Raw genomic sequence first — 24732 nt, forward strand, 5'->3', positions numbered from 1 at the left:
AAACTAAACCTTGAAAAAAGCTTGACTTAAACAAAATCAGAATACAAATTGTATGATAACTTCAAAGAACCATACTATTAGAAAGACAACACTGTACCATTTTCACTGAGGTAAAAGTCCCAACGGTAGGAAGTGGGTGCTGCTGACAACTGACACACATTATGTTAAATAATTTGGTTGTGGACATGTGATTATTATTTTTGTTTGCTGTTTCTCATGCACCTATGTAAGTGAGGGTTTCCTGTGGTGAACCCACTCTATGTAGTTGGTCAGGGCTGCCAGGGCATCCTACCTGCGAGGCCACAGAGAAGGCTCTGGAACAGGCATATGACTCCAGGTGAGCCATCCCTCCCTGGAGCTATGCTGCTGGGGCTCAGGAAAGAGTGCCTGTCTCCTGGACAGTTGAGCTGGGACTACATAAGCTGAAAGCTGCAGCTGCCAAAATCCCTGGCAGTGAGCGTGAAGTAAACTGGAGCATAAAGCTAATCCAGGGAAAGACACAACAAGAGGTAGAGAGAGAAGAATGGAGCGCGAACAACAGTGGGCAAGGCCCAGGAGCTCGCGTGCGCCAAGGCCTGCTGTATCTTAGGCTCTCTGACAGACACAGATTTCCAGGGCTCCGGTGTAAGGGGCCTGACTACGGAGTGCCTTATTCTAAATATGTGAGTAACCTGCAAAGCCACTATTGACTCACATGCACCTCCGTGGAACAGGCACAGGGGTAGGCAGAGAAGGGGAGACACAGAAGGACGACGACCGAGAAACGGGCTGTATAAAAAACGCTTATGTACAGGTTACTTCCGGAGGGCATCTTAATGTTTGGAGCCAGACTGACGGGGTCTGAACCCTGACGTGGCCACTCAGAACTGTGAGGTCAAGTTATTTCACGTCTCCACAGCCTGGGTTTCTCGTCGGCAAATGAGGAGGATGCCAGCACCTCCCTTACAGGGGAGGCTCTTGTGAGCACTGACTAAGGCAGAGCAGGGTTTGACACAGGACAAGCATTCAGCGCCAACCCCAGTTATTGTCCATATTGTTTTGATAAGAACGTCAAAGTTAAACTTCTACCCTTAAAATAATACCTTTACGGTAATTTGACAGTCATTCTTAAGGAAAGGGATGTGGTATTTACAACAAGAATCCGATACCTCTATACAGTGGAGTGTTAATACAGCCCTGTTAGATAGTATGCGCTGGATGAACACAGCAGCATGTGAAAGAGGCCACACACTTAGGACGTATGGCAGGATTCCATTTCTAGAACACACACAGAACACACAGACCACAGAGACAGATCATCAGAGGAAGTGGGGAGAGGGTTTCTTTTCAGTGTGATGGGAACATTCTGGAATTGGATAAGGGTGACTGGTGCAAAACGTAATGAATATACCCCAAACCACTGGCATATATACCTTAACTTGGTGGGTTTTCAGTGCATTATATCCCAACTTAAGAAAAGGAAATTGAGTTTTTCTTTAAAAAGTCTGTTTTAGGGATGCCTGGGTGGCTCAGTGTTGAGCGTCTGCCTTCAGCTCAGGGCATGACCCCAGAGTCCTGGGATTGAGCCCCACATCAGGCTCCTTGCAGGAAGCCTGCTTCTCCCTCTGCCTGTGTCTCTGCCTCTCTGTGTGACCCTCATGAATAAATAAATAAAATCTTAAAAAAAAATTGTTTTATCACCTATGGAATTCCACTGTACTGAGCATTACTCATGTTAAGTGGAGATTAGTACTAGTCCTGTTAATAAGGAATGAGAGGCTACAGAAAGTGTGGCTTATTTCTGAGAAACACAGTTACTTTTATTAGACAATCTAAAGTTGACCTGGAAATCTAAAAATAAATAAATTAAAAAAGCTGTACTTCATCTTGTGACTTTTTACACTTCAAAATTCTGTCCACCTTGTTTTGGGGGAGAGAAAAGCACATGTAATTTCCTAGGTTCTCTCTAACAAATATTGGGATACTGGCCAAACAGACTATCAGATCAAGTAAAAAGAAATGCAGTGCTTGCCTCCTTCAATGTATTCAAGAACAGGTAAAAGATACTAAGAACACAGTGTTTTGTAGACTCACCATGATCTCATGGAATTCAAACAGTTACAGAAAGAAGGAAGAGTAATCCAAGTTTATAGGATCCCAGAGACTGTGGATGGACACATGAGCTTTTCTAAATTACCACCTGCAGGGAGCTAGCTACCAGGTGTGCTCCTCTGCCAGTTTCATCTCCATTTGTCCCAACACATCAGATGCCATTTAATTCTAACCCTGTCCCACAGACTCGGATCTATTCATTAATCCTCTGCTTTAAGACCTGTCTATTCCCTGGTGGCACTCCCTTGACTTTAGGCTACATCCAATGAAAGACAATATGCACATCATCTTGTGAAATATATTAAAATAAATTAGGATAAATAAAATGCATTAAAATAAAATATATTGAAAGAATTAAAACAAATAAATTAAAAATAGATACATACTAAATAAGTATTAAAATAAATATATTAAAACATCATGATGAAGAAGTTCAGAATTATCTTTGAAAAATAAGTGTATGAAGAGAAATTTCATTCAGTAAGAATTTATCTCTAAATTACAAGCCCAAGTCAATGAGACACATTCATTGAAAAAATTTAGGAAGCATATCCAGAAAAAAAAAAAAAGAAATCCACTGCCATCTTGTTTGAAATACAGAAGATTACAAGGGGGGTCTATATGACTAAAAAGGTGGCTTCTAACCAATTACTACTCTGAACGTTAGAGGATTGTAATAGGTAATAATTAATAACATTAAACAGAAAAACATTAAACAGAAACAGATGACAATGAATGACAGTAAGTATCATACTCTATAAACCTACCGAAAATCAATATCCAATAAAAGGCTTTTAATGTTAGATTTCTTGTCATCTGATGCTTTCAATCTGATTAGCTCATGTAACCTAAAACAATTAATGAAAGCAAACTTAATAAGGAATTAGAAACGCCATAGATAATTAGCAAATAAACCAAAAAAATCCCACTGATGTTCTCCTGGTATTTCTAGTATTTCAATGAAACACTGAAAAGAATTTGGCAGATATAACCAAGATTTCAGCTTTTCCAATGTAGAACTTATTTGAAAACGAGAACTCTAAAGTTATAAACAATTTAAGAATCAAATCAGAAGCAATCTCCTATCATTTATCAGAAATCTGTAAGGACTTTTTCTCAAATGTAATATAGACTACAAACTCAAGAGAGGGACCATGCTTTATACTTCTTTTGTATATTTAAAACTGCATGCCATGTCCCAGAACATAGCAAACAACTACTTGATTATTTTTTCTTACAGCTTAGATAGTGGGGATAGTAGAAGGTTTTAAAAAATATATAGCATACCTTGGTGTTCCAACACAGAGCACTCTTGTGAATCCAAGGGTAGGAAGTAGGTCTACCAAGAACTGACAGCTCCGATCAGCAAACAAATACTGGGCATTTGTCTTCTTGTTTTCCAATGGATAAAGAAGCTGACTTGGCCTTCTTAACTGGGTGATAGAAATATCACCTACTACCCGATGCTCATGATGCTTCTCCCAATCGTCTGGCAACAGCAACTGCTGACATCTTTGACAAAACTTTCTCTGAGACAAGGGCAACTCAATAAACTTCAAGTACCTTCAAGACATAATTAAACACAAGGTAATATATTACAAGTTTATTGTTTTAAAGACTATTTCTTTTTGCTGTTTTTAGTATGCAAAAAATATTATTACTTCCTAAGAGTACTGTGTAAAGAAACAAAGGTTAAGGAAAATCTGTGGAATGTTGACTAGAATTTATGTCTGGCTGCATACCTACAAAGTAGAAAAGAATCAGCAATTTTATAAGAATTGAGATGCTCCAATTCAGTCACTGAATGAGGATCAATATCTATTTAAAATGTGAATATAATATATTACTCAAACAACTTAGTAGTAATGGAGTCTACTATCACGTTTAAATTTATTGACAAATCCATGTGTCCTAACTCTGAAGTGTTAAATAGTCTGGCTCAGTATGACAGTCATTTTAAAATGAGAAATTAAGATCATTCTTCAATTTTTTATGGCATACTTAGCAAGAAAAATTACCTCTTAAAAGAAAAAATGTTCCTACAAAGTTCCTCTATTCTTAGCAGCACTGAGGGAAGCAGTTCTGAAAAAGCTCAACCCCCAAACAGCAAGACAATATCCAAAGCATTAAAAAGAAAAAAAAAAAAAAAAAAGAAATACTGATAGCCCATCTGATCTCTTCCAAGACATCCTATCTGATATCAAAGTTACCACTTTGGGTTTTTTTTTTCCTTTCATTTAATTAGAGATAATTGGAGAAAATAATCACAGTACATTATTTTGAAACTGCTGATTTTGCATAGCAGCACCAGCTATGAAATGAGGGTAAGAAAACTAAAGAAAAACAAATGACATTATTGAGGCCTGTAGCGGGTCGGCAATGTCTAAAAATCTAAGCATGTCAAATACCACACTAAAGGATTCTGAGTTTAAGAGAGTCACACGGTTTCAACTGAACTAACCTCTAGAACTGCACTGTAAAAACTGTGAACTTCACATAGAATCAAAGTGGGTTTTAAAACTTTTTATATCTAAGCACAGCTTCACTTCAAAGCACCCAAGGCAGTGACAAATCGATATTCTGAATGGCTACAGCAAGAAATAAGCTTATCGTGCCAGTAATTTAAATGTTTCTATTTCCATGATAACTGTGCTTCTGACAGCTTTATCTACGGCTGGAAAGAAAAGGGGAAGAGATATTAGAGGAAACTTTTATAGTAATTCAAAGTAAGAATGTCAGGAGAGAAAAGGGCTCCTAAGACACAAAATGTGGTAAAAAGAACCAGTACGTTCTCTGGCAACAGAAACACTGAATTTGCTACTATTACCTTTTGTTATTAAATGTTAAGGGCTAAAGACTTCCACAATCATCCCTGATAGGGTAACAGAGACCAGATTCACCATCCTGCCCCTTAAAACCTTTTCTAAACAGACAAAAGATATGAAAGTACAGCTGTAACATAATGGGACAACTGGCAGCCCAAACGGTGAACAAGAGAAGGGAAGAGATGAGGGGGTAGGTACACCTGCCTGGTTTACTGCCTGTGGAGGGCTGGCAACACGGGGACAGAGAGCCCAAACACAACTCAATGAACCCATGAGGCAGAGCAGAGAAGTGCTGGAGGCCAGGGCAGCTATAATTCCCAGGGCAGAGCACCTGAGAATCAGAAAGCAAGAGAGCGAGCGCTCCACGGTTTGCCATGACTCCCCTCAAGTTTGTAGCTGAGGACTGAGCAGCCCATGCATGTGAAGAAAGTACCCAGAGTGAAGGAGAGAAATCACTGGAAAGGAGCAGATGGAATAATCACCAGATAGCCAACAGGGTACACAATGGTTGTCTACCAGTGAGTCCAAGTGAGAAACCTCACGAAACACAAGCATCAGGTACAGCGCTGAGAAGGGTAACCACCTCAGGATGGGGGAGCAATTAGCCTTACCCCCAAAGGTGCTCTAGTCTTGCCAGAAAGCTTAAAGATAAGTCTTCAAAAGCAAGGGACAATGAACCTTTTCTGTACAGGACTGGGTAATAAATATTGAGCTTGGCAGGCCATCTGGTTTCTCTGTCACATCCTATTCTGTGATTGTAGCACAAAAGGAACTGCAGATTCAATGTAAATGAACAGGCATGACTAAAGTCGGCCTGCAACCTGTAGTTTGCCAAATCCTGCTCAAGAGTATCAAACTATAGCCAAGCAACAACGGTGTTCCAGAACAAAGCTCAAAAATACATAAAGGAATAAAAAATACCCAGGATACAATGAGGTAAAATTGACACTGTCAGCAATGAATCAAATACCACCAGGCATGTAAAGAAACAGGAAACATGACCCATGACTAGCGGGGAGAAAAAGATCAGTTCAAATTGAGTAGAAATGACAGAGGGCACCTGGGTGGCTCAGTGGTTAACCATCTGCCTTTGGCTCAGGATGTGATCCCGGAGTCCTGGGATCGAGTCCTGCATGGGGCTCCTCAGGGGGCCTGCTTCTGCCTATGTCTCTGCCTCTCTCACGAATAAATAAAATCTAAAAAAAAAAAAAAAAGACAGAGATGCTATTATAATCAGTAGACAGAGACATGAGTGCCATTTACTAGGACTATACCCCATATGTTCAAATGGTAGAAAAAGGCATGAGCCTATTAAGTAAAAACATAGAAAATGTTAAAAAGACTCAAATTGAATTTTAAAGATTTTTTTAATTGTCTGAGCTGAAAAATACCTTGGATAGAATTAACAGCAATTCAGACATTACAGAAAAAAGATTAGTGTATATGAAGGCACAGTCTCAGAAATTATCCAAAATGAAACACCAAGGAACCAAAATACATGAAAATGGCAGAAATAATTTTGAAAAAATTGTGGCTGAAATTTTCCAAAAACTACATCAGAAGATTCAGAAAGCTCTGAGAACCTCAAGCACAAGAAACAAGAAGAAAACTACAAGATACATCTTAATTAAATTATTCAAAATCAGTGAAAAAGAAAATCTTAAAATCAGAAGAAAAAAAGGCACATACAGAGCAACAAAGATTAAGAATGTTATCATATTTCCCACTAAAAACAATGCAAAAAAAGATGACAATGGAACAATATCAATTCCACACAAATTCTTCCACTATACTGAAGAGAAAGATACAGTTCTCAGTTCATTTCATTAGGACAAGCATGATCCCAATACCAAACCAGAAAAAAAAAAATTAAAGAAAACCAAAGATCAATAAACTTCATAAACACAAACTCAAAAATTAATGGGCTTTTAGCAAATCAAAACCACAATATATAAAGAAGGTAAGAGATCAGGACCAGTGTAGCTTAGCCCAGGAATGCAAGCCTGCTTCAATGCTTGCATTCATTCAGTGCAATTCACCATATTAACAATCTTAAAAAAAAAAAAAAAAAAAAACACCTCATTAAATGAGGAAAAAGAGCACTTGACAAAATCAATCATTCATGAGAAAGATTCTCAGAAAACTAGGAACAGATGAGAACTTCCACAACATGATAAAGGGCATCTGAGAAAAACCTACAGCCTAACACTACATTGGTAAAAGACTGAATGCATTATTCCCAAGATTGGGACACAGCAAAGATATCTACTCTTAGCATTTCTATTCAACATTGACTGGGGATTCCAACCACCTTGATAAGACAAGAAAAAGAAATAAAAGGCATGGATTGGAAAGGAAAAATAAACAATTTATTGACAGACATGACTGTGTATGTAGAAAGTCCTGAACCAGTAAGTTGCTAGAAACCAGTAAGTAAAATCATGATTACCGAATAAAAGATTAATATACATAATCAATTGTACTGCTCATCGACTGGCTAATTTACACATGACCAATCTTAAAATCACACAAAGTGAATAGCCAGACATTATCTATCTTTCAATGTAATACAAAAGGAAATAAACACCATTACTTACAAGAGTATTGCCCCCTAAAACCAGACTTGAGTCTGATGATACCACTACAAGAAATACAGGGATAGAATAAATGTTAAACGTTCCAGCATGTAATCAACAAATACAGAATGTGAGGAGTTCTGTAGGACAAATTACTCTGTTTCTTCAACAAATGATTAAAGGTGTGAACCAATTACAATGCATAAACCCTATGTGGATCCTGATTTGAAAAACCAGTTATAAAATGGCACTTATGGACTAATCAGAGAAACGTGAATACTAACTAAACGTGACTACTAACATGTTATATAATATTAAGGAACTGTTCATTTTTAAGGTATTTTAACAGTATTGTGATTATCCTTTTTTTAGAGGCCTTACTTCTTGAGATACGTAAAGTATTTACGGATAAAATTATATAATATCGACCCTGGAGGTCAGGGTAGAAGGTACAGGTGAAATAAAATTAGCCACACATTGATGAGTGATAAAGCCGGGTGTGGGTGTAGGTGATTCTTTATACTGTTCTCTCTGCATTGGTGCATGTCTGAAATTTTCCATAATAAAAGACTTTAAAAAGTGCTTTAAATAAAAGGCAGTAATTAAACACAACAAAAATAAACAAAGATGACCTCAGAAAAATACTAAGCAAGAAATAGGCTGTACTCAGTCCAAAGTTGTGTGCGATTTGGTTTTTCATTCTTTTGCAGTGGGAATATATAATCTGGGAAACTTCTCAGAACTGAAGAACATGAGTTTCCAGTTTGAAAGGATTAACCTACTACCCAGCAAAACAGAATATAACAGACTCACAGCAAGACAGGTAATCATGAAATGTCATACTCGTAGGAATAATAAGATTCTAAAAAAAAAAATGACAGAGGGATCACACAGGTCACGGATTATTTATGTGCTTGAGAATGAACTTCCTGAACTTGAACTTTTCAACACCTATAATGAAGACAAAAGTAAATGGAACACTGCCTTCCAAATTCTGAGAGAAAAAGATTTCTAACCTCGAATTCCATCATCTGCATAGGTATCCACCAAGTATCAGCACAGATAAAAGTATTTTCAGAAACACAGATTTCAGAATTGTTGGATAGTAGAAATCAGGTTGGCCTCAGACTTCAATACCAAATTTAACTCTAGAACAGTGTTCTTCACAGAGTGGCCATGCACCGGTGCTGGCAGTCACCTGTTACCAGTTCCCCATGAGACAAAGATAGATATTAAGAGTATGTGTTTAGAAATTTTTATACCACTTAAACAGAGTACTTTTCTGTCTGTTCGAATTAATAAAAAATGTGGGCTTGTAGTCTGTATGTCTTCTCTTTTTTTCATTTTATTTCCTAGTAATTTATTTTCATTCTATTTACAGAGTTATCTGATCCTAATGGGTAGGGAATAAAAACAAGAACATAAAACAAGCAAACAAACGATTGATTCTTTAAAAGAGATCATTTAAGAAGTACTGCTCTGGGGGCATGAAGCAATCTTGCAACTGTCCCAAAAAAAAAAGCATATAATCTAAATAATCTTATAGCTGGATCAGTGCCACTCAAGAATAAAGGAGGTAAACAAATATTTGAGGACTTGGAAGAACTCAGGTTATCCAGTGATATAATCTAGGTCCTTAGTAAAGAAACTGCAGGACAACTGAATGCCAGGCAGAAAGGGCAACCATGCCAGACTGGGGCATTTCTGAAAGCCCTAGGACAGATTTCTCTAAGAAGATGAAACTAATGGATTATGGTACATCTGAATGTTCTTAAAAGATTCAGACAACTGGCAGGGAGTTTGCAGTTGAAGCAGTGATAAGCACATAAATAAGCAAATAGCAGCTATAATAATAAAAAATCCAAGATTATTATTAACTCCAAAAAAAACCAAAAAGCTGTGTAGGAAGGAAAAAAAAACGTGTTTTATTACGTGGTTTAGTTATGAGCAGCACTTACATGGTTATAATAATGCAAATACTAAAATATGAATCTAATCAAGTTATGACATAACCATATAACAAACGGGGTAGGAAAAAGGTATGGATTATAGTGGGGGATTAGAGGTGGAGGGGAGAGGGTAGGAGAGGAGAAAAAGAAAAACTCTCATCTTCCACAGAAAATAGATAACTTCAAAACTTGATAATGAAGAACAAGCAACACGGCATGTTTTGTATTTCACAGACAGGAAGGTAAATTCTAAAATAATTAGCCAAAAGAGCTGACTATCGTTGCTTCTGAAGAGGGAGAAATACACAGGTGGAGACAGGGGTGTTGTTCTTTGTAAAACCTCTACTTGGTTTTTTGAACTATTTGATTCCATTGCCACATACAGATTTTATTTGTTTACTAAAGTTTAGTCCACATACCATACAATCACCCTTCTCAAGCGTACAATTCAGTGGTTTTTAGAATGTTCATGAAGTGAGGAAACCATCACCATAAGCTCATTCCAGAACAATTCCATCACCTCAAAAAGAAACCCTGTACCCATCTACAGTCACGCCTCATTCCCCAACCCCAATCCCCAACCTCTAGCAACCACTGATCTATTTCCTGTCTCAACAGATTTGCCTGCTTGCGATATTTCACATAAATGGAACCATAGAGTAGCCACATAGGGATTTTGATTTAATATCTCTTATTAAGGGGCATCTGGGTGGCTCAGTGGTTGAGCATCTGCCTTCGGCTCAGGTCGTGATCCTGGGGTCCTGAGATCAAATCCCACATCAGGCTCCCTGTAGGGAGCCTGCTTTTCCCTCTGCCTGTGTCTCTGTGTCTCTCATGAATAAATAAATAAAGTATTAAAAGATTAAATAAATAAAATTTCTGATTAATATGAGACTTTTATTTAAAAAGCAAAAAACCACTAGAGAATGAATTTTAGCCAAATAGGAAATAAATGAAGGAATTACAGCAAAAGGGCTGTCAGTAAGCACTGAAATCATTTAACCACAGAATAAAAACAGAACAATATGGATATTACAGTTACAGTAAAAATGAAAATAATATGCGGCACCTGGGAGGCTCAGTGGTTGAGCATCTGCCTTCAGCTCAGGGCATGATCCTAGGGTCCTGGGATCGAGTCCCATGTTGGGCTCACACAGGGAGCCTGCTTCTCCCTCTGCCTGTGTCTCTGCCTCTCTCTCTGCGTGTCTCATGAAGAAATAAATAAAATATTTTTAAAAATAATAAATAAATAAAAATAATATAAATCCAAATATAAAATGTGGGGGGAAGTCCTAGAGAAAGTGGGAAATAGTAGAACTATACTGATTTTCTCATGTGATAGAGTCAAAGGGCAAAAGACATCATTTAAAACTGAAAAACCAAGTAAGAGTTCTAAGCAATACTCAAAGGCATTAAAGGTTATCCCTAAAAAAAAATAACCAGAACTGGATAGTGATTGTAGAGAGACTGGAATATGAAATATTCTAGTCCATTATTTTTCATTTTTAGATGTAAGAAGGCAATCTAAAAAAAAAAAGGATTAAATATAGCATAAAAAGCTACAAAGGCAATTGTAAGAACAAAAAAATAGAAGAAATACATGTTTAAAAAAAGGAAATATACACCACACAATGAAAGGGAGCAGAGAAGTAAAAAAAACCAGAAAGCACAAAATAATACAGCAAAATCAAGACCAAGCACATCTATTATGTCCACCATGCAACTGAACTAAGTCTACCCATTAAAAGAAGTCTACCCGTCAGACGGATCACAAAGCAAATCCCCACCATCCCATTTCATCACTTGTAAGACGCATATGTTTTCACACTTTAGCATCTATGACACTGAGATATGATACATAATGCCATCCGCCAGACGGGGGTCATGGCGTAGCCAGGATGGTCCCCCCATGTGCAAACCTCCCCTGGCCCTTCATGCAGTCACCTCTTCGGCTCAGCACAGCCACTGCTAGTACCACACTCCAGTGTCCCTGCCACCACCTACGATTTCAGTCCCAAAACGCAAAGGTATTATATGTGCAGTCAGGAGCTAAAACGGAGCAATAGAGCCTATGTTTGATATCGGGAAAATAAATACTAACGTTGAAAGAATGGCAACGATCAAGGGCTTTGCAGGAAAAAAGAGAAGCAAGATCCCCACGGATAAAGCTGTGTCAAGTTCTGCTCCTTAAACACAATCAGAAGGACTGCCTATCACTCACCAGGCAATGCCAGCTGAGGGGGAGAAGCTGCCAAATCACCAGGAAGAGAAGAAGGTTCAAAACCATGAAGGACTGGTGCGCAATTCGCTCATACACAGGACTCTCTACCGGCACTGAGGGCACCAAGTTTAATTACTTTTAAACAAAGGAAAAGAGAAGTATTAAACGAACCTCCACTTGCACATCTCTGTGTCTTGTGGGGATTGTTCCTCAGAGAGCTTCCCTGCTAGTTTGTTAACCTTTTCTTTCTATTCAAAATCATATCATAATCATTCAAGTATATTGCTTTAAATTTAACGGAAACAAGGTGTTTTAGAAGTTCGGTAGGAGGCACATGAAAGGCTGAGGATTACTCAGCGCTCCTTCCCATTCGTACTTTCTACACATACCCCGGGGCAGAAGAAATTCATTCTGCCGCATGGCTCAGCATGATTCACAAACTGCAGGCTAGCATTTTGAAATGTCATTTTTATTGATCTCCATTTGATGTTCCATTTGCCTTTCCTGGAGTAGACGAATTATGTTTATGGCATTCCCCTAATAGCAGACCTTGAAAATCTGAGTTTAAATGAGCTCAGAAAAAAACGTTAACGAAATGAAATATCAACTGAGCAAAACTATATGGATGCACATAAATTAATGCTTATTTTAGCATCAAAATATATCTTCTCTAAGACTTCATAGGTCACAATAAGGTGCCAACATACTACATAATAAAATAACATTTGAGGGAGTTAACAGGCAGCTAAAAACTATAAGAAAGTCAAATCTCAGACACAAAATGTAAATCTGTCAACTGAACACATGAAATATAAAGCATGGTTCAAAGAGTGAGATTAAAAAAACGATTATCAAATCCTATTCTGTAGCACCTAGACATCTGTGCAGCACTACCAGCTCCATAATAAAAATCAAGTAACATAGGCTAATTTATTTTGCTAGCTACCATAATTCCTTTCTAACAATTTGGAAAAGAAATTATCAATGAAAACCTATTGTTACTCCACAGTGACAGATGAAGGTTCGCACTGCAGAATAGGAATTATACTGAAATGCATTTTAATACTTTCAAATGGAGTAGTTATTTCATAAGATAATTTATAAATGAGTTGTAGAAAGTTAACTTAGAAAACAATTAGTCTCGAGTAATAATACATCATCCTTAGGTTCATTTTCACATGAGGATGAACTGCCAGTCTCAATTTTCTCACCTCAGAGAATAGGTAACTTACTAACATATAATAAATTAGTAAGCCTCTGATTTTAAAAAGCCAAAATTATAAATTTTTAGAGGAATGACAGATTTCAAATGTTTTACTCCACAGAAAGTCTATAAGAAAGCATAACAGCATCCATCACAAAATGAGGCCGTGAAAGCCTCACTTCAACTTTCAGAAAGCTTCAACTTCTCCCCATCCTCCAAAATCTGTTCAAGTCTCATGCCCTTAAACTGCACCAATCAGTGAAGGCATGAGGTATCTGTATCACGGCTGACTTTCCAGAACACTCAGTTTTTTCTATAAATATTTTCTACGTTTAGCACATCCTTCTTAGCAGTGCATTATCTTTGCATATTTCAACTCCACTACTAACATTTCAAGGTTTTTTTGAGCCCTCAACAAAGAATGATTATGGATGGATGGATGGATGGAAGGAAGGGAGGGAGGGAGGGAGGGAGCAAGCTTGGCCAACAAAATCCAAGGTTATGGGTTACAGATGATTTAAAATGTTGAAAATTATTTTATTAAGCTCTCAAGAATCAGCACTAGATTACAGATGAAAGTATGACCTCCAAGAAATGGCCTCTTGAAAATTCTTTAATACTCCACATTTTAGCCAGTGTTTTTATTTTCTAATTAACATGAAAAATGAATCTCAAAAATTATCATCAAAAAACCATACTCTGGCAGTACAAAGACAGAACAATGATTTAGCTCCAGACTAAAATTGTATTACACAAGGAAACAAGATCATCTAGATTTTCCTACGGGGTTTAATTAAATCACCAATATCCTTATGTCATAACATACAAAACAGGCTTATCAGATAAAATCTGTAAGCCAAAGGACAAGAGATTATATATATACATTACGGCTACAACCTTGTAAAACAAACTTTTGCACAGGTAAAAAGAAGCTAGGAGAAAACACTACAAAATGAACAAGGTGATGATCGGTTCAAAGGGAGAAACCATGGATGATATTTTTCTACTTTCTGCATCTTTGATATTCTATTTTGTATCATTATGATAATCTCATTATGACATATCCCTATATTACTCACATTTTATCTACCTTCTTAAATCTCCTTAAATCATTACCCATATGTTAATCACTATCTACTTTTATGTTTAAAAATAACATTTTAGAATAGAGGTGTAAGTGTGAGTCACTGCTAAGTCGCTCTAGTAGTAAGAGCTTAATGAAGACACTCAATTTCTCCAGGCCTCAATTTTCTCATCTAAGTAAACCACCTTAGCAAGATTAAATAATTCTCATGTCTAACAGAGAGCATGAGCCGGCTCACGGCAGTGCTCAATTTACATTAATTCCCTTGTAAATATTTTTTGTTTTTGATTGCATTTCCATATATTAAGTAGTCATCACTGACAAAGTACTTTAGTTAGGGGTGGTCAAGTTGGGCACCTGGGTGGCTCAGCGGTTGAGCATCTGCCTTCAGCTCAGGGTGTGACCCCAGGTTCCTGGGATCGAGTCCTACATCCGGCTCCCCGCAATGTGCCTGCTTCTCCCTCTGCCTGTGTGTCTCTCTCTCTGTGTCTCTCATGAATAAATAAAATCTTAAAAAAAAAAAAAAAGGAGTGTTCAAGTTATCTTAAGAAACAGCCTCCCCTATCAAAAGACTTCAAAATGTAAAAAGTTCAAGAAAGATATTTTTAATAGAGCCCAGTTCCTCCTTTCCACTTAACATAGACAAGATCCCAGAATCCTTCAAACACAGCAGTCCAGGTAACCAAAGGAGTTGACTTTAGAGTAAAAACCTATTTGTCACCAGCATCCCAGACGAGGGGCTTCTTAAAGGGCTTCTACCAGGACATACGAACAAGGCCCTATGACACAGGAGGAGGTGGCTTTTCACAAGTCTCCAAAAAATTAAATCTAGGATTCAATTCCCAGTCACCCAATAAAACATATTTCAACAATGCAGACTCTCAAAAAGATATGTTCACAGCTTTCAAAAAATGTTTTAGTTCTCTTAGTATTTCAGAAAAGAAATATGGTAAATCCCCATAATAGTGGATATGACAATGAATTCCTAGCTATATCATCCAAAGCAAAGAAAACAAAAGCAAAAATTTAAAAGCTGGACTCCATCAAATTTAAAAACTCTTGTGGGGCAACCCCGGTGGCGCAGCGGTTTAGCACCGCCTACAGCCCAGGGCGTGATCCTGGAGACCCTGGATGGAGTCCCGCATCGGGCTCTCGGTATGATGCCTGCTTCTCCCTCTGCCTGTGTCTCTACCTCTCTCTCTGTCTCTATGAATAAATAAATAAAATCTTTAAAAAATTAAAAAATAAAAAAAATAAAAACTCTTGTGTATCAAAGGACATCATCAAGAAAGTGAAAAGGCAATCTACAGAGTAGGAGAAAGTTTATACAAACTGTCTATCTGTTAAGAACGTAAGATCCCTTAACATATGAAGAACTCCAGCAACTCAACAACAAAAATTACAATCCTATTAAAAATGAACAAAGGTCTTGAACAGACATTTCTCCAAAGATACATAAATAGCCAATACGCACATGAAAAGATAATACTCATTAGGGGACCAAAATTCAACACCACAATGACACATCACTTCACAACTATTAAGATAATTTCAGAAAAAAGAAAATAGTAAGTGTTGATAAGGATATGGAGAAAGTGGAACCCTTGTACATTGGTGGTGGAAATGTAAAACAGCGCAGCCACTGTGGAAAAGAGTTTGGTGGTTCCCAGAAAAACTACAGAGGGGCACCGGGGTGGCTCAGTGGTTGAGTGTGTGCCTTTGGCTCAGGGTGTGATCCTGGGATCCCGGATCCAGTCCCACATCTGGCTCCCCACAGGGAGCTTGGTTCTCCCTCTGCCTGTGTCTCTGCCTCTCTCTGTGTCTCTCATGAATAAATAAATAAAATATTTTTTAAAAAAACTACACACAGAATTACTATATAATACAATAATTCCACTTGTAGATACATATGCAAAAGAACTGAAAACAGAACTCCAACAGATAGTTGTATTCCAATGCTCACCGCATTATTCATGAGCTGAAAGGTGAAAACAACCCACGTGTTCACTGATGGATGGATGAACAGGTCAACAAAATGTGGTATGTGCGCGTATCGTGGAACATTATTCAGCCATTAAAAAGACAGGGTTCTGATACGTACTATGTAACACTGATGAATTCTAAAAACACACTAAATAAAATAATCCAGGCATAAAAGGATAAATATAAAATTCTACTTATATGAGGCAGCTAGAGTAATCGAAACCATAGAGACAGAATATATAGAGCTTTTCAGGGTTTGGGAGGAATTGGAATGGCGAGTCCCTGCTTAACAGTATCAGAGTTTCTGTTTGGGGTGATGAAAAGGTTTTGGAGAAGTGTAATTGTGAAAACTGCACAACACTGTGCATATAATTAACACCACTGAACTGTATACCTAAAATTACTAAAACGGCAAATTTTATGCAATATATATTTTACCATAATAATAAAAAAAAAGGTAAATGCAAAGGCATACAGAAAAACAAAACAAAAATAATACATAAAAATGACACCACATCAGCACCTTTCTGCACACTGCGTTCGGGAGAGAGGAGGCTGACATTTTCGGTTATGAGCTTCTCGGGCAGCAAGTCTAGCTCCTGACAACTGGAAAGGAATAAGAATGCCATTTAATAGACCACCAACCTTACGACGGTCCCAGTGGTATCACACCCTGACATTAAAAAGCCAATTACCGCAGCTTAATGTTGTAAACGGGGCGTCTATCTGTTTCAGGGAAAAACAAAAACAAAACACACTAAGCTGCCAGCCAGTTCTAGAGCAGTAGGATGCCGTACCTAACACCCTAAAGCACTGAGGGATTATCCCACACACGGTGATTTTAACAGGTGTGCAGAAGAGTCATACACACGACTGTGTCCCAACAAGCCTAACTAAGCTGAAATTTTTGTAGACAGAACCTTCTGAAACTTTACCTGGCGAGGATACCAAGCTCATAACTGTATCTCTAAGCACCTTCATCGATTATATGGTAGCTCCATAAAGGATGCTCAATACACATTTAAAAAAAAAAAAGTTTTTTTTTTTCTACGACACTGCCTGGACTGATCACAACCTAAACTGTTTAGGGATAAATCTGTATTTGCCAATAAAGGACTGGCCACCCAGTACTGACACCTCAGTGTCCCTAAAGGGAATGGTCTTTGAGACAGCTGTTCACATCAGTACTCAGAGGTGTATCAACTCCAGTCTTTCGAACACAAACCCCAGCGGGTCTTCATCTGTCTGAAGACATTCGCCTCGTTTAATGCTCAGGCTGCGTGTGTTTTTACCGGTTTGGGCATTCGCAAATTGTCACGTACATCAAAAAATTGGGAAATGCACGTCCACGAAGCTGAGATACCTTTTCGTCTTCCCACTGAAAGAAATTACAGTCTTTTCTATCTCTGCAGGCTGAGCAGGCATAGAATCTCCGCGTTTCTTCTTTCCCTTGGTTCACCTTTACAAACAGAAGCGTGGGCCCTAGTTTTGGAATAGGAGGGGGGAAAAAAAGCATGTCAAACAGCGGTCGTGTACATCAGGTTCCTAGTTTTCGACGCTTTTACAGAAAACTTGATTTGGTGTTATGCACAACTTGTCATGATTAAACCCATCACTCTGTTTAAATACTTTTTTTTCTTTCCTGTCCCATTTAGGCACTGATCACCCAAGACATTACTCTTGGAAACTGGTCTCGGGCAGCCCGGGTGGCCCAGCGGTTGTGCACCCGCCTTCAGCCCAGGGCGTGATCCTGGAGACCCGGGATCGAGTCCCGTGTGGGGCTCCCTGCATGGGGCCTGCTTCTCCCTCTGCCTGTGTCTCTGCCTCTCTCTCTCTCTCTGTGTTTGTGTCTCATGAATAAATAAAATATTAAAAGAATCTTAAAAAAAATAAAAAACTGGTCTCTCATGAAATAAAATCTTAAAAAAAGAATCTTCAAAAAAAAAAAAAAGGGAAACTGGTCTCTCATGAATAAATAAATAAAATCTTTTTAAAAATCTTTAAAAGTGGTCTCTCATGAATAAATAAAGTATTAAAAGAATCTTAAAAAAAAAGAAAACTGGTCTCTCATGAAATAAATAAAATCTTAAAAACAAGAATCTAAAAAAAAAAGAAAACTGGTCTCTCACTAATAAATAAATTTAAAAAAAAAATCTTTAAAAGAAACTGGTCTCTCATGAACAAACAAAATCTTAAAAAATAACCTTTAAAAAAGGGAAAATGGTCTCTCATGAATAAATAAATAAAATCTTTTTAAAAATCTTTTAAAAAGTGGTCTCTCATGAATAAATAAATCTTTTAAAAAAAAGAATCTTTAAAAAAAAAAAGAAAACTGGTGTCTCATGAAATAAAATCTTAAAAAAAAAAACGAATCTTAAAAACCTGGTCTCTCACGAATGAACAAATTAAAAAAACGAATCTTTAAAAAAAACTGGTCTCTCATGAATAAACAAATAAAATCTTAAAAATAACCGTTTAAAAAAAAGGGAAAATGGTCTCTCACGAATAAATAAAATCTTTTTAAAAATCTTTTAAAAAGTGGTCCCTCATGAAATCTTTTTAAAAAAAGCATCTTTAAAAAAAAAAACTGGTGTCTCATGAAATAAATAAAATCTTAAAAAAAAAAAAACCTTTAAAAAAAAAGAAAAGAAAACTGGTCTATTTATTTAATGAATAAATAAATAAAATCTTAAAAAAAGAGAGAGAGAGAGAGAAACTGTTGTGCGCAGACGGCAAGGCCGTCGCGGGCGCCCCGGGCCGCCTTTCTGGGGAAAACCTGAGCTTTCGGGGTTGGGGCCGCCTCCCCCACACCGGGGGCGCCACCCTCGTCCCTCAGGTTTTAGGGTGAAAAGACGCCGGCGGCCCCCGGCCTGCCCCTCCCCCCCGCCCCCCGCCCCCGGCCTGCCCCCCCCGCCTGCCCCCTGCCCCCTGCCCCCCGCGGGCCGCCGCCTAAGGGACCCGCGAGCCCGCCCCCCCACGCCGTGGGGCGGAGGAAGCTAAACAGCCGCCAGCCCCGAGACGCCCAGACGCGCACCCACCGTGGGGGCACAGCGGGGCGGGCGGGGCGGGCTCGGAGGGAAACACCACCTCCACCCCCGAGCTCCCCTGCCGGCCCGGGACCCCCGCCGCCGCCCCCGCTCCCGCTCCCAGCCCGGCCCTGGGCGCCGCCATCTTCCCGCCACCGTCCCGAAAGCCTCCAGCGCAAGCCCAGGAGGCCGAGACAGAGCGCCGCCGCGCCGCCCGGCACGCACAGCGCCCCCTAGCGCCCAGGAGGAGCGGAGGCCGCCGCCGTCGGCCAGCGCCCCGCCCCGCGGCCCCAGCCGAGGAGCTCAGGGCGTCGGCGGCGCGCGGGCGACTTACCGGACCTGTGCAATGGGCTCACCTCGTCTCTGCGCTACCCTCAGCCGCTCCGACGCAGCAGCACTTTCTTTTATGGTTGTGCTCGTTTGGTGTTTAAGCTGAGATTTCTTGTTTCTACACTGGATCGTGAGATACTTAACGGTTTTCCGCCTTGTATTTCTTTTTTTCAGATCTTTGGTTGCTTTTTTGTTTGTTTGTTGTGCCACCATATGATTTTGTTGACATGTTTTCTTTGTGCGACATTTGTTCAAATTCTGATAAAATTAATATTTTCCCTTAAAAAAAAAGAGAGAGAGAGACATAGATCTTGAATAGCCTCTTGGGGAGTCATCCAGAAGCAATTCTTCACATAATTGATGACCTTGGCTTCCACTTTGGGAAGAGAACCACCTTTTTCTATACTTGCTTGCATTTTTGCTTTAATGTCTTCTACAGAACTAGGGCCATTCGGTGCTTTGGGAGTCTTTTCCTGTTTTTTTTTTTTTTTTTTTTTGAAAGATTCTTGACCTTTTGACCTTGGTGTTGATGGTTTTGAGTCTTTTCCATTCCGGGTTTGATTTTTGTGCATTTTTGGCTGGAGTATGTTGTATAGATTTCTTTACTGGAGCCTTTTCTTCAGCTTCCCCGTCTCCTCTCGTAAGAATACAGCCAGATGAGATGACTCTTGGGAGCAGAGATTCGGTGGGGTTTTAAGGCCAAAGGGGCAGCGTCACCACCACCGGCCCCTGACCATAGAAACACCTGCAGCAACCGCATTTGAGAAAAAACATGCTCTTCTTTTCCCAAAGTCAGAGTCACACTGTCCTCTTCTACCACTTGGGCAGCGCTTCCAATTGCACGATAGAGTCACAGATCTATCGACATTTATGCATCAGAGACACAGAGAGAAAAAAAAAAAATACAACTGCCCCCCCCCTTTGCATATGACATGATTGTCTACGTAGAAAATGCCAAGGAATCTGCAAAAATAGTTCCCGCCGAAACTGAGCTCGGCAGGGCTGCAAGAGGGCAGGTGAACAAACATCTGGGAACCAATCATGCTGCTGTGTTCCAGGAATGATCCCACAAACGCCCAAAACTAGAAAGGTTACCTGTGAGGGCCGCAAATCCATACTGGTTTGGCCTGCTCCTACAGGGCAGCCCACAGACTAATCAGTTATTGAAGAGAGAACCACAAAATGCAGGTTCGGTGCCTGTTTTCGGTGGTGTGATTTCATGAACTCAATCGCAAACAGTAAAGGTACGACGACGGTTGACCCAGATAAGGCAAATGAGAGAGTGCTCCTTAGTGGGAGAGGATTTGAAGGTTCCAGAAATAAGGCGGTTCCCTCTTTTCTGAGAGATAATTTGGGGAAGAAAAAAAACAAACCACTCCCCCAATATTCAGATAAGACACAGTAAAAGTCATGCGTGTTGAATATTTGCTGAGAGGGGCCCAGATAGGAGCTCATAACCAGAAACTGAGAATGTTTCTTTTTATTGTGTGTCTGCACAGGAAAATCCTTGGGCGGAGGGACGTCGGGGGACATAGCAGGATGCTCAAGGGAAACCAGCGGCAGAGCTGGACGCACGTCCCCGAGGCCTGCGCCAGAGCCGGGCCCAGGCCTCTCCATCCCGCAGAGGGGAATCTCTGATGCCACTAAGACGGGCCTGATTCGGTGACCCCCTTCCCCGAGGATGTGGACAAATCATGGAGCTTCCCACAGGGACCAGGAGGGCTTGCCCCCTGCTTTGGTAGTGGGGTACAAGCACCCCGGCCTCCAGACCTACTGCGGAGACAGGCTGGGAGCCCGAGGAGCATGTCGCTGTGAGGCCTGAGCAGCCTGCCCTTGCACCAGACCCCGTTTCCTTGGGAGGCCAACCCTCTCCACTTTAAGCCCATGTGGTGGGAGCGTCCACAGGGCCAGAGGGACCGGCTTGGGTTTGCGCGGACGTCGGGGCGCGGGGAAGAGACCGCAGAGGCAGATGTTGTCATCGTAGTGGCACCTGTCATGCTGCTCTTTCAGGTGGCACACGGGCTGGGCCCTCCCATCCTGGCAGGCCTGGGGGACTGGCTTGTCCGGGGTCCCCTTGGCAGGGTCATCCGGCTCAGCCCCACGTGTCTCTCATCCTCCTCCTGGAACCGGTGCACCCGCCTGGACGCGCCTTCCTCATGGGAATGGCAGGAGCGCAGGAATCAGAAGAAAGGGACAGGCGTCTGGAGGTGCCTGGAGGCCCGGGCTCGGGGCCCCGCTGTCCCTTCCACCGTGTGCTTTCGGCTCGGGCAAGTCAGGGGGCCAAGCATTCTGAACACGGCAAAGGGCTTGGGGCGGGGGGTGAAGAAGTGGAGCCGGGAGCAGGATCCGGCCCGAAGCACCTTCGCTGCAGCAACCACGTGGCTGTTGGCATTTGTGGTGGTTGTGGGTGTCGCGGTTTCCCACCGCTAAAGGAGCACCTGCCTTGGCAATAAAAAAAGAAGAAGAAAAGGCAATTAAAGGAAAGCAGAGGGGCAGCCCGGGTGGCTCAGCAGTTGAGCGCTGCCTTCAGCCCAGGGCCTGATCCTGGAGACCCGGGATCGAGTTCCACGTCGGGCTCCCTGCATGGAGCCTGCCTCTCCCTCTGCCTGTGTCTCTGCCTCTCTCTCTCTGTGTGTCTCTCATGAATAAATAAATAAAATCTTTAAAAAAAAAAAAAAAAAAGGAAAGCAGAACTAGGAAACAGGAATGTGTGAGGACAGCATATGAGCACCTGGATCCAGCCATACCTGAAGTTTTCATTCCTATGGATCAGAAATTCCTTTGTCTCCTTGAGCCAGTGCGAATTGGGGTTGGTTCTATAAACTCCAGCCAAGATTGCCGGCTCTATGGCTCTACGGCTGCGGCCCTAATAGGGGACGGGTCTCTCCGTGGGCTAATAGGTGTTGAAACCCTTTGCCAGGCAAGACCCGCCAGCCCTGCTCTACCTTCTCCTTGCCACAGGCCCTGTCCTCGTGCCCACCGTCCTCCTCCCCTCTTTCTTCCGCCACCCCACCCCGTCCTGGGACCTGTCTTCCTTGCCGCCCCAAAGCCAGTACCGGGAGTCCTGGGATCAAGTCCCACGTCAGGCTCCCTGCAGGGAGCCTGCTTCTCCCTCTGTCTGTGTCTCTGCCTCTCTCTCTCTCTCTCTCTCTCTCTCTCTCTCTGTGTGTCTCTCATGAATAAATAAATAAAATATTTTTAAAAAAGAACATGGGGTTCCTGCACACACAGCCTGGGGTGCAGGTGCTTTTGCGAGTGGTCTTTGGATGGAAAAACATGCAGAAGTGAGAGGAGCAGGAAAGGGCAGGGGCCGAGCCAAGGCAGAGAAGTCGCGGTCGGAGTCGATCCTCAGCCTGATGCAGCTCTGGTGTGTGACCGGCCTGTCGGCCTTACCTGCATTCCAGGGGGCGGGGGGCCTCCTGTACCCCACCATCACTCAATCCCAATCCCAGACTAAGCACAAGCCCTCTGTGGGGCTTCAGAGAAGATCCTTAAAGGAACTGACTCCACTGGGAGATTTGTCTTATTCTTTGCTCTGTGTCCCCCCTTCCGGTGGAATGCAGGTGTGATGAGCGGAGCTTCAGCAGCCCTCTTGAACCTTGCGGTAAGCATGAGGCAGAAGGCGAAACGGTAGGAGGAACCGGTCTAACTGCACTTCTTTTAATGTGAGAATAAACCCCCATCTACTTAGGCAACTTGCATTTTGTGTTTTTTTTTCCTTTTTTTGCAATCCAACGTAACCTTAGCATAGGCTTTTTAAAAAATGGCACTTTGGGTTTCAAAAATGTGATCTGCAACTAAAATTAAATACACTAATATACTCTCCAGATTATGATGCTTCTCCCTTAAAAAGGAAAAGATTGAACTTGGATAAATGACTGGAAAAAAAAATGCCACCCATGTGTCCAGTGCCCTAAATCTGTAAACATTTCACCCATCTATCAATTCCCAGGAGCTGTTGTCAGACTCATTTTGCACATGAGGGAACAGGGTCTGAGGTTATGCATGTAGGAGTGAGCAAGGATCGTTGGCCCTGGAGTCGCGCTGTCTGGGTTCCAATCTGGCTCCCGCTCCTTAGGTCAGGCTACCTTAACCTTTCTGTGCCTCAGTTTCTCTTTCTGTAGCAGAGGGATGGTTATAAAGACCGTTGGGAGGATTAAAAGGAAGAACCCAGGCAGCACCTGGATGGCTCAGTCGGTTAAGCATCTGACTTTTGATTTTGGCTCAGGTCATGATCCCAGGGTTACAGGATCCAGCTCCGTGTGGCAGGGGCTGGGGGACGGTGGGGGGGGGGGATATCTGCGCTCAGCAGGGAGTCTGCTTGAGATTCTCTCTCTTCCTCTCCCTCTGCCCCTTCCCCCCTCTCTCTCTCTTTAAAATAAATAAATCTCTATAAGAAATTACAAATAGAAGAAAGAATCCATGAAGAGCACTCCCCAAAATGCCTGGAATGTAATGAGCAATTTAAGAAGCTCAGTTATTCTAGTGGCTCAGGATTAGAGCTGAGACAGGGTTTGAACTAAGATCTCTGGGAGCCCAGCGCTCAGGGTCCCGCAGGCTCAGCTTCTGGGATGGAGCCTCCTGCCTGCCCCCCTCTGGCCCCCTCTTACCCGTTTACCCAGTGAACACCTAGTCCTCCCTCAGAGTGGCTTAGACATCACTTCCTCCGGGAGAGACCAAGCCCCCAACATCGGGTCAGATGCCCCCCTGAGATGCCCCTGCAGCAGCCCGAATGTGCCTGAGTGGTTTGCATCATCACTCCACACCAAAACTGCCTAATTGCTGGCTGCTGTTTCCCTCTACACTGTAACCCCTTGGACAGCAACGGTTGTGCATTATTATTGCATCCCCGTTACTAACACAGGGCAGACACTTAATACATATTTACTGGGCAAGTGACAATTAGAATCAGACCCAGAAGGGACCACTGAGTCACTTCATCTAGTGATTCCAACAAGAACCATGCCACCTCCCAGGGAGCATTCTGGAAACAGGTGGGGGTGTTTTTGGTTGTCACTGGGTTTGGAGGGAATTTGAAGGGTAGGGGTTAGGGGCCGAATGATCTGTAACAGTTGGCACAGTCCCGTGCAGTGAAAATCTGGAAAGACATTTTGGGAGGTGAATAACCTCTTCCTACTCATTTGAACCTAGAATCCAACTTTGATTTACACAAACACAAAATAATTTTCTATAATTTTAAAATATCTGAATACCCTGGGAATGCAACTGCTGTGTATCAAGGGGGAAATTATACTTTGCTTTGCCCAGAAAGAAAAAAAGAAGCATGCCCCATTGTGGAAAACTCGCATGAGTGATAGCAACATGGCTCGTGTCGTTCGAGTCCCCCAAACAGCCCCTCTGTATCTGCCTTTATAGCTTTTGCAGTCACCACACTGTATTGGTCAGCAAGTTCTGGGTAACACGCCAGTCCAAAAGGAAGAGG

At 41.4% G+C, this 24732-nt stretch overlaps 1 protein-coding gene across 18 annotated transcripts in view; it reads right to left on the bottom strand.

The window, feature by feature from the left end:
- ZCCHC4 (zinc finger CCHC-type containing 4) overlaps positions 1 to 19106 on the bottom strand; it is a 50887-nt gene extending 31781 nt beyond the window's left edge. For 12 of the 18 annotated variants that reach the window (XR_011997221.1, XR_011997219.1, XR_011997220.1 and 9 more), the window contains exons 1-5: positions 18972 to 19106; positions 17297 to 17415; positions 16457 to 16539; positions 3379 to 3654; positions 2859 to 2939 (exon numbers count right to left, since the gene is read on the bottom strand). Coding sequence is in view for 11 of the 18 variants with exons in the window: in XM_072737970.1 (XP_072594071.1) it covers positions 2859 to 2939; positions 3379 to 3654; positions 16457 to 16539; positions 17297 to 17415; positions 18972 to 19104 (692 nt within the window). In the remaining 7 variants the exon portion in view is untranslated. Of the gene's footprint in view, positions 1 to 2858; positions 2940 to 3378; positions 3655 to 16456; positions 16540 to 17296; positions 17596 to 18967 lie in introns of those variants that run through there. The other 6 variants (XR_011997225.1, XM_072737966.1, XR_011997226.1 and 3 more) reach the window with 5 other exon arrangements.
- Between the last annotated feature and the right edge of the window lie 5626 nt (positions 19107 to 24732).

Source organism: Vulpes vulpes, chromosome 14 (assembly GCF_048418805.1).
Source record: "Vulpes vulpes isolate BD-2025 chromosome 14, VulVul3, whole genome shotgun sequence".
In the NCBI taxonomy this organism is placed as follows: Eukaryota; Metazoa; Chordata; class Mammalia; order Carnivora; family Canidae; genus Vulpes; species Vulpes vulpes.